General features: G+C 38.7%; 1 protein-coding gene across 1 annotated transcript; it reads left to right on the top strand.

The window, feature by feature from the left end:
• Positions 1-1,250: 1,250 nt before the first annotated feature.
• On the top strand, positions 1,251-8,249 carry LOC103145143 (NACHT, LRR and PYD domains-containing protein 3-like). The gene is made up of 9 exons (XM_007562451.2): positions 1,251-1,546; positions 2,409-2,543; positions 2,647-2,718; positions 2,799-4,578; positions 5,307-5,468; positions 5,560-5,733; positions 5,830-5,997; positions 7,108-7,154; positions 7,235-8,249. Exons 1-9 carry the CDS (start codon positions 1,504-1,506, stop codon positions 7,753-7,755), a joined length of 3,102 nt encoding a protein of 1,033 aa, XP_007562513.1. The 5' UTR covers positions 1,251-1,503; the 3' UTR covers positions 7,756-8,249.
• The last annotated feature ends 321 nt before the right edge of the window (positions 8,250-8,570 follow it).

The raw sequence follows: 8,570 nt of genomic DNA, 5'->3' as shown, positions 1-8,570 counted from the left end.
TGAAACTTTCTTTGGGAAAAATGATGATGTTACAGTCAAAACTATCCTGATATGACAAAGGTTGCAGTTTGTCACAACAGACGCAGAGAAAACCAGATGATTAAACCTTGAGTTTTACTGCCACCGTGTGTTCAGATGGCGACGCTGCAGAATTGCAGTGAGGAAGGGTTTGGCTTCATGATTGCTGAATTAACTTTCACTTTTTTAAAATTCTGTGTTAAAGGAAAATTTCACTGATTGGAAAACAGTCTTTAACAACTAAAGGAGAAAAGAATTACATCTTTCTAATGCAGTAATTTAAATAATTTGACCAACTTGATTAAATAGAATCTGTAGTAAAAATGCTCTTCTTGCTCCTCAGGTTATTTTACTTTAAAAAAAAATCCTTTCTAGTAGGGCTTTATTGACTCTGACTTCCCTTCATCCCAGCTGTACAAAATGGGTTCCCATCAGTTAGTACTGATGGGAACCCATTTTGTTTTCATAAAACTGCTTTAAATTGTTCTTTTAAATTAATCTTTAGTTGCAATGTAATCTCATGTTAGGATGGCATTTTCTTCAACTAGTTCCACAAAATGCTAGTGCTTGATTAGGCTCTGGGAAATAAAACACGTGAACATTTTTATAACCGTTCATTTAAGGATGAACTCACTTAAAGGTAAACAAAACAAACATCAATATTAAATTGGTGCTTTCCCTCCTGGAACAACGTGTGATGTTCACAATTTACCTTGAAATTAGTCGCTCAGACAACTGCAGTTCAATCATGACTTAATAAAGATTTTCAATTTGATAAATGCGCAAAGATGAGATGGAAAAAAATAAAATTTTCTGTTCCAAGTTTTAATTCTCAATTTTTTACCCTTGTTTTTGCTTCATTTATCCTCTGAAAATCATTTTATCTGATATTGATAAAGAACAAATTATATATTTAATTAAATTAAAGCGACACTAACAGAAATAAATCAGTGACTTCACTGTAAATCTTTAACAACTGTTCCTGTGAATTCACACGTTGCACAGATTTCTTTCCCTTTCTGCTTTGGGTTCACTTGGCTGAATTTGTACTTTTACTTAAGAATAAAAGTTCCTTTTCCTTCATTGCTCGTACAGTAAACTAATCGCCACACTGAAGCGTAGTTTACTGAACTTGATTTCGTTTTCTAGCAAACGAAAGTGCTGTGGTTTGCTCATTCTACCCCTCAGTCACAGAAGACTACTCAGACGAACTATTTCAACACTTCCTGTTTTGTTCTCTCTTTTACATGGAAACATTGGTGTAAGAAACAGACATCAGCTATTGTTTTTGTTAAAGCTGCCAAGCTTCTCTTTTACCCTGTTAACATTAAGACTTGTCTGTACTCATGTTGTGGAGGGAAGCTGCTTGCTCTTTACTCGTAGTTTGTCAGATTGTCTTTGTGACTTAACGACTGAAATAGTGTCAGAGGAGGTGAAACGTATTCGCTAACAGAATCAAGACAAGGATGAGAAACGTGGCAAAACATGGAGCAAAAGGCTGAAGATGAAGCAATTAAAGACTCTAGAGGTAAGGATGGATGTTTTCGAATAAAAACGACTCAGAATGACGTAACTCTTAAAAATAAAATTGGTTCAGGTAGACTCAGCAGTGAAAAAGTATCTGTCTCCTTGAAGATTTTGATTGTTTTTTAAATGTTTCAGATCACCAAAGAAATTTTATCATCAGATAAAAGTAACCGGAGGAAAAATATTTAAAGTTTTCATATTTCATTGTTATCCAAAACAACATGGCTCTAGCTAATCACTGCAAAAAATCTTACCAAGTATGTATGGCTTCTAATGCAAATATCTCAATATTTGCACTAGTTTTTTTTTGTTTTTTGTTTTTTTAAATAAAGCAAAACTAACTTATAGATAATCTTTCAGCAACATATAGGAGCTTGTTTTAACTCAATAATTTCTAAATATTACTGAAAAAGCACCAGCACCATCGCTCTACGGTGTGATCTTTAACATGCCTCTCATGCTGAAATTAAAACATAACTGCAAATAAGATTGAGCCAAAATGTCTCTAAAACATGAGAGTGAAGAATGCATGCCAAATCAGCAAAACCAGCTATCAAGTTTAGGATGCACTTGCAGCCAGGTTGGTTTGAATTATTGATTTAAAAACAGCTTTTTTTATTTGTTCAAGACACCTTTGTCTGGGATTAGCATTTGTTTGACGATGTGCAACAAAGAGAAAGACCAAAATAAATCTGTGCAGAAGCATATTTACTTGAAAACCAGATACGGATGTGCAAATTCATTTTCATTAAGCCCTCCGCACCAGATGCTGAATTTACTGAATTTGTTTGACGCTTTGAGCCGACAGACCTCTAAAGTGTCACTAAATGTTTAGAGTTTAATCATTCACTGTGTCGTTTTAGGAATTTCCTCAATTCAGGCTGAAATTCATCATTTCCAGCCCAGCTTCACTGCTCAAGGCGGCAGCAATGTGGTGGCTCCTTCCATCATTGGCTCCAGCGTTGGCAGCATTAACATTAATATATCAATGGGCAAAGGTAGGCATACTTGAAGTCATATTGTCTACACCTCAATACAGGGGTTTAATTGGATTAGTATTTTAAAGTTTTCTCTTAATTCTGTATTTATTTTGTTCTGCAGATTCAAATTATCTCTTCAAAGAATCTCTGAAGCAAGACGTTGCAGACGGTTGCAATGCTGAGCAGAACCAAAGTAAGTACTTCCTCTTTCTCGCAAGATGGTTGCGCAACATCCAAAATACACAATTAATAACCCTGTGCCATTTTCCTCAGATAAATTAGCTCAATGCCAACTGAAAGTGAAAGTGACTCTGAGGAGGAAATTCAGTCATTTGCATGAAGGGATTGGAACGGATGCAAATAAGATGTCTCTCAATCAGATCTACACGGAGCTCTACATCAACGAGGGCGGATGTTGTGTGGTTAACAAAGAGCACGAAGTGAGACAGATAGAGATTGCATCAAAGAGATGTGCACCCCAGGACAAGTTAATCCACTGCAATCGTCTGTTTGAGTGTCAACCCGGACGGCACATAAGAACCGTGGTGACCAGGGGAGTCGCCGGTATTGGAAAAACCGTATCAGCCAATAAGTTTGCTCTCGACTGGGCAGAGGAGAAGGCAAACACAGAGATAGATTTTGTGTTTTCCCTCTCCTTTCGAGAGCTGAATTTAATGAAAAAGACTGCTTTTAGTCTGGTGGAGCTCCTCTATGTGTTTTTCCCTGAAATAAAAGACACAAAAATCTTTAACGAGCCTGAAAGCAAAATCCTCTTCATCCTGGATGGCCTGGATGAGAGTCGGCTGTCGCTGGACTTCCAGAAAAGTGAAATATTGTCAGACGTTACAAAGCAAAGTACAGTTTCTGTGATTGTCACAAACCTGATCAGGGGAAGTCTGCTTCCCTGGGCTCTCGTTTGGATCACGTCTCGACCAGTAGCTTCAGCTCAAATCCCAGTTGAGTACATTGACTTGGTCACCGAGGTGCGGGGATTTAATGACTCACAGAAAGAAGAGTACTTCAGGAGAAAGATTACCGACAAAACCGTAGCAAATCGGGTGATTGCACATGTGAAATCCTGCAGAAGTCTTCACATCATGTGCCACTTACCGATCTTCTGCTGGATGGCGGCGAGTGTTCTTGAGAAGAACCTGGCGAATAAAGACAGCAAAGAGACACCGAGGAGTCTCACACAGATGTACATCCACTTCTTGTCCCTCTATGTGGAGAAAATGAAGAAAAGACTGCCGAGAAGAAGAGACTCCACTACTGAATGTGTGAGAACTAACCTCCTTGCTTTGGGTAAACTTGCTTTCAAAGAGCTGGAGAAGGGTCACCCAATCTTCTATGAGAGTGACCTCATCCTTAATGGCATCAAGGTCACAGAGGCCTCCATGTTTTCAGACGTCTACACACAGATCTTCAACGAGGAGATGACAGTGTGCGAAGAGAAGATGTTCTGCTTTGTGCATTTGAGCATTCAAGAGTTCTTTGCAGCGCTGTATGTCTACCTCACGTTCCACAACGAAAACAACAACGTTTTGGTCAAGAAGTCATCTGTGTCACGCCGTTTAATGTCCAGAGAATCATCAGAGATCATCCTCTACAAAGAAGCTGTAGAAAAGGCACTGCGGTGTGAAAATGGGCATTTTGACATCTTTCTGCGCTTCCTTTTGGGTCTATCACTGGAGTCCAATCAAACATTGCTGAAGCATCTAATGACTAACAACAGAACTCATCAAAGAACCAGAAGTGAAATCATTAAACACATAAAGGATAGGATCAGAGACAGCCAGTGTCCTGAAAGGTGCCTCAATCTCTTCCACTGTCTGAATGAGCTGAATGACCACTCTCTTGTGGAGGAAGTTCAGGAGATCTTCAGCTCAGGCATTTTGAACCAAGCTACCCTTTCACCTGCCCAGTGGGCCACACTGATCTTTGTATTGCTGACCTCAGAAGAAGAGCTCAATGTGTTTGATCTGAGTAACTACAAGAGGTCAGAAGAGGGGCTCCTGAGACTAATGCCTGTTGTGAAAACAGTCCAAGTGGCAAAGTAAGTCCTTTGGTACGACTCTTTCTAGCTCAGATTAAGACTTTCCAAACACTCACTTTAATGCATGCAATTGTGGTACCTAAAAGCTATAAATGCTTTAGAAATAACTATACTTTTACATAGAATGGATAGAAAACTGCTTTGCAAGATCTTTATAATCCTGACACTTGTGTACCATTAGCAAACTTTATGAGCTCACAGAAAAACTAGAGGCCTAAGCACACACCCCTGAGGAATCCCTAGGCTTCACTTGTTAACATCGGACATGATGGTGTCCAGGCAATATGGCTGACAAAGTAAACAAACTCAAGAGACTCCAAAAACGATGGGAGGCTGTTTGTGTATTACAGCAAAACTGAAACAAACCTATTCCTAAAAAGTATATATAGTGAAAAATAATGGACTAAGCACATCTCCCTGAGGAGCACCAGTGCTTAGTTAAGCAGAGTGCCAGATTTTAAAAGTGAATGCAAACTTTCTGCAGTTAATGATCAGTTTTTCCTTCAATCTGGATGCACAGTTGTGTCTTAAGAGTGTGAACAGCGATGGGCCAAGCACACAACCTTGAAGAATCCCAGTACTCAGCGTGACTGCAGTTGTTTTTTTCTGGATTGAACTTACCGTAGAGTTTCTGTCAGTCAAGTTATTATTTATCTAGCTACTATGTTGTCAAATACGGACAGTTTGGCACAGTTTTCACATGTCACACATTTGTTTTCCTGGTCTAGTTTGAAAGCATGCAACCTCACGGCGATGTGCTGTGAAAACCTGGCCAGTGGCATCAGCTCATCCCAACTCAGAGAGCTGGACCTGAGCAACAACAACCTGACAGACGCAGGACTGAAGCAACTCTCTGACGGGCTAAAGAACAGCCAACTGGAGACACTGAGGTCGAAATCCAACATGTCTGCTCCACAGATAAATGCAAGTGACACTACATGTGGGTTTATCTTTTGTCCTTGTATTTTTTTGTTTGCTTAGACTAAGAAGCTGCAGCCTAACAGAGAACAGCTCGGTTACTATAGCATCAGTCATCAGCTCCTCCTGCTGCCGCCTAAAAGTCCTGGATCTTACCGACAATGACTTTCAGGACGATGGAGTTAGAACGTTCTCGACTGGACTGGGGAGTTCGTACTGCAAACTGGAGCAACTTCGGTAAAACATGCAATACTTCCTCAGTAAAGAAGTGGCTCTCTGTCGCTGCCGTTTTTGCTGTACGGGTCAATTTGATTAAATATAATTTTGTCAAAGTTTGTCAGGATGCAGAGTGACAGAAGAGGGCTGCACATTCCTGGCATCTGCATTGAATTCATCCCACCTGAAAGAGCTTGACTTGAGCTACAACCATCCAGGAAACTCTGGGCTGATGCTGCTTTCAGCTCTGCTGGAGGACCCTCGCTGCACACTGCAGACACTCAGGTAAGAAAGCATCAGTCTGCCAGGAATCAGTCAAAAACTTTACATTTGGCTCTTTGCAAATATGTTCATAAACTTGTAATCTATTCACATTTTATGATCATAAAGTGTTTTGTATATAAATTTTGTCTGATGAAGCAAACAAAATTGCTTTATCAATTTTATATGCTTCACAAAATTGGTAATTACCGTAACAAACAAAATGATGCTTTACATATTTATGTAATTAATGTTAACTGTTGTTAACTAATAGTTAGTTAACAATGAATACATTTTTAATTAATGGTACAAATTAACAATGATAGCTGGAGATAGGCACCAGCAACCCTCCTGACCCCACTAAGAGAGAAGGGTGTAAGAAAATGGATGGATGGATGGAAGGATGGTACAATTGACAATTGACAGTTAATTAAGTAACAATTAATTAACAGTTAATTGTTAATGATTAATTAACAATTATTAATTAATTAACAACCAAGACATGTTTGCAACAAAACATAAATAAAAGACACAACAGAACAACAACAAAAAGAAAACCCAGACATGATGCAGTTACAGAGGAATATTCATATCAATCCTTCTACAACCAAAAACAAATGTAAAGATTCACTCCGATCTGATGACAATCATTAATTGTTAATGATTAATTAACAATTAACTGTTAGTGGGTGGCGAGCATTTTTTGGTTGGCACTCTTTCCATTCTAATTAAGAAATGTAAATTGTTAGTTAACAATTATTAAATGTTAATTCCAATTAACAGTTGTTAATAATTAAGTATTTTTGATAATTAACATTGTTAACAATTGTTAATTAGAATGGAAAAAGTGCCAACTACCAACCACCTAAACTAATAGTCAAGGCAGTTATGTAATTTTTAAATATTAAATGATTGATAATTTGATGAGTGACTCGGTACTTGAATAGACTATTTACCAAATCCTTTTTTAATCTTACTTGAGTCATTTGTTTTGGAAGCTACTTTTACTTTAAGTTGAGTAAAAATATGTTGAAGTATCACTACTCTTCTTACTTGAGTACAATTTTTGGTTACTCTACCCACCTCCGCTCCTAACCCAAAAGCACCAAGATAACATTTAGCAATCTGTTTTAGTGTGGAGCAATGTGGCGAATCCAGGATCCAACCTGGTCCGAGGAAATGTAGGTAGCCAACATATTTGATTATTTTTTTGCTTGACTCTTCTAAATGATTAATTCTTTCTGCCTTATTTTCCAATCAGACCTTAAGAAGTTGACCCTGGACCCAAACACAGCCCACAGGGATCTTTCTCTTTCCAATGGAAACCAGAAAGCAACACGCTGGACCAAGAACTCATATCCGGATCACCCGGACAGGTTCGACTACTGGACCCAGGTGTTGTGCACAGAGGGACTGACCGGGCGCTGCTACTGGGAGACGGAGTGGGTCGGGAGGGTCTGCATCGGTGTGGCCTACAGACGGATGCTGAGGAAAGGAGAGGGTGATGACCGCTGGTTGGGCCGCAATGACGTCTCCTGGGGCCTGAACTGCAACAGAAACAGCTACCGGATTCTGCATGGGAGCATGAACGACGTTGTTCCAGTTACACCCAACTCCAATAAAGTAGGAGTTTACCTGGACTGGACGGCGGGGTCGCTGTCCTTCTTTAGGGTCTCCTGTGGTGACCGGACTCTCCTCCACACCTTCCACACCACCTTCACCGAGCCCGTCTACCCCGGCTTCCATCTTGGCTGGGTTGACTCAACCGTACTGCTATGCTAATCCGGAAGTTTCCCTCCGATGTCCGCGTGGCGCATCGACTGCTACCTGAGCCAAGTACTGCAATGTCTGAGCCTGATGATGTGTTTTCATGTTGTAAAGTTTAACAAAAATGTGTGTATTATATCAGAACTAAGCATTAAAAAATATCAAAGACTGTGCGTTTAAGAAGCTGTGTAAATACGAACCTTTCACCCGAATTATAAATCACATTAAGCGCTATGCAATAAACTGGAATTTAATTTTACTGAACAATTACTTAATTGATAAATCGATTATTCGTGAACTAATTCAATAGTCAGTTAATCGTTAACTGGAGTATACGAACTCAGGGCAGTAATTAAGGCAAATGTGCAAAAAAAAATTCAAAATTTTTACATTTAAGAGATAGTTTTTTCTGTAAATATGTTTGTTTCCATTTGTAGCTTCACCTGGTTCAAATAAGAATATATTGATCATCTTTTGCAACCATTAAAGTGTCGACTTCTTTTGACATTTTAGATTAAGCAATTAATAAAAAATAAAGATGCTGACAGTATTTATTTAGCTGCTGATGCTTCCTTTGCTACAAATGATCAAGTTACATCAATAAAATGTTATTTACAAAAGGAATTTAATTTGCTTTTTGATATCCAACATATTTTAATATTGTGTAAACAAATATTTAAGCAGAATGTAGCAATTTTTTCTAATAATTGTCAGAATAATTGATTACTAAAATAGCCGTTAGTTGCAGCCTTACTTCCACATCAGAAAAAAATCCCCTGAAAGTAGCAGTTTAACCACAAAATGCCAAAGTTTGTCAAAAATAGCTTTGA

This window comes from Poecilia formosa, unplaced genomic scaffold (assembly GCF_000485575.1).
Source record: "Poecilia formosa unplaced genomic scaffold, Poecilia_formosa-5.1.2 Scaffold136, whole genome shotgun sequence".
In the NCBI taxonomy this organism is placed as follows: Eukaryota; Metazoa; Chordata; class Actinopteri; order Cyprinodontiformes; family Poeciliidae; genus Poecilia; species Poecilia formosa.
The sequence above is the reverse complement of the archived record's forward strand: the minus strand, read 5'-3'. Positions and strand labels throughout refer to the sequence as shown.

Coding starts and splice junctions, on each gene's coding strand:
- LOC103145143 (XM_007562451.2), top strand. CDS start 1,504: ATGGAGCAAAAGGCTGAAGATGAAGCAATTAAAGACTCTAGAG. Junction 4,579..5,306: donor AAAACAGTCCAAGTGGCAAA/GTAAGTCCTTTG, acceptor TTCCTGGTCTAG/TTTGAAAGCATGCAACCTCA. Junction 5,998..7,107: donor TGCACACTGCAGACACTCAG/GTAAGAAAGCAT, acceptor AATCTGTTTTAG/TGTGGAGCAATGTGGCGAAT.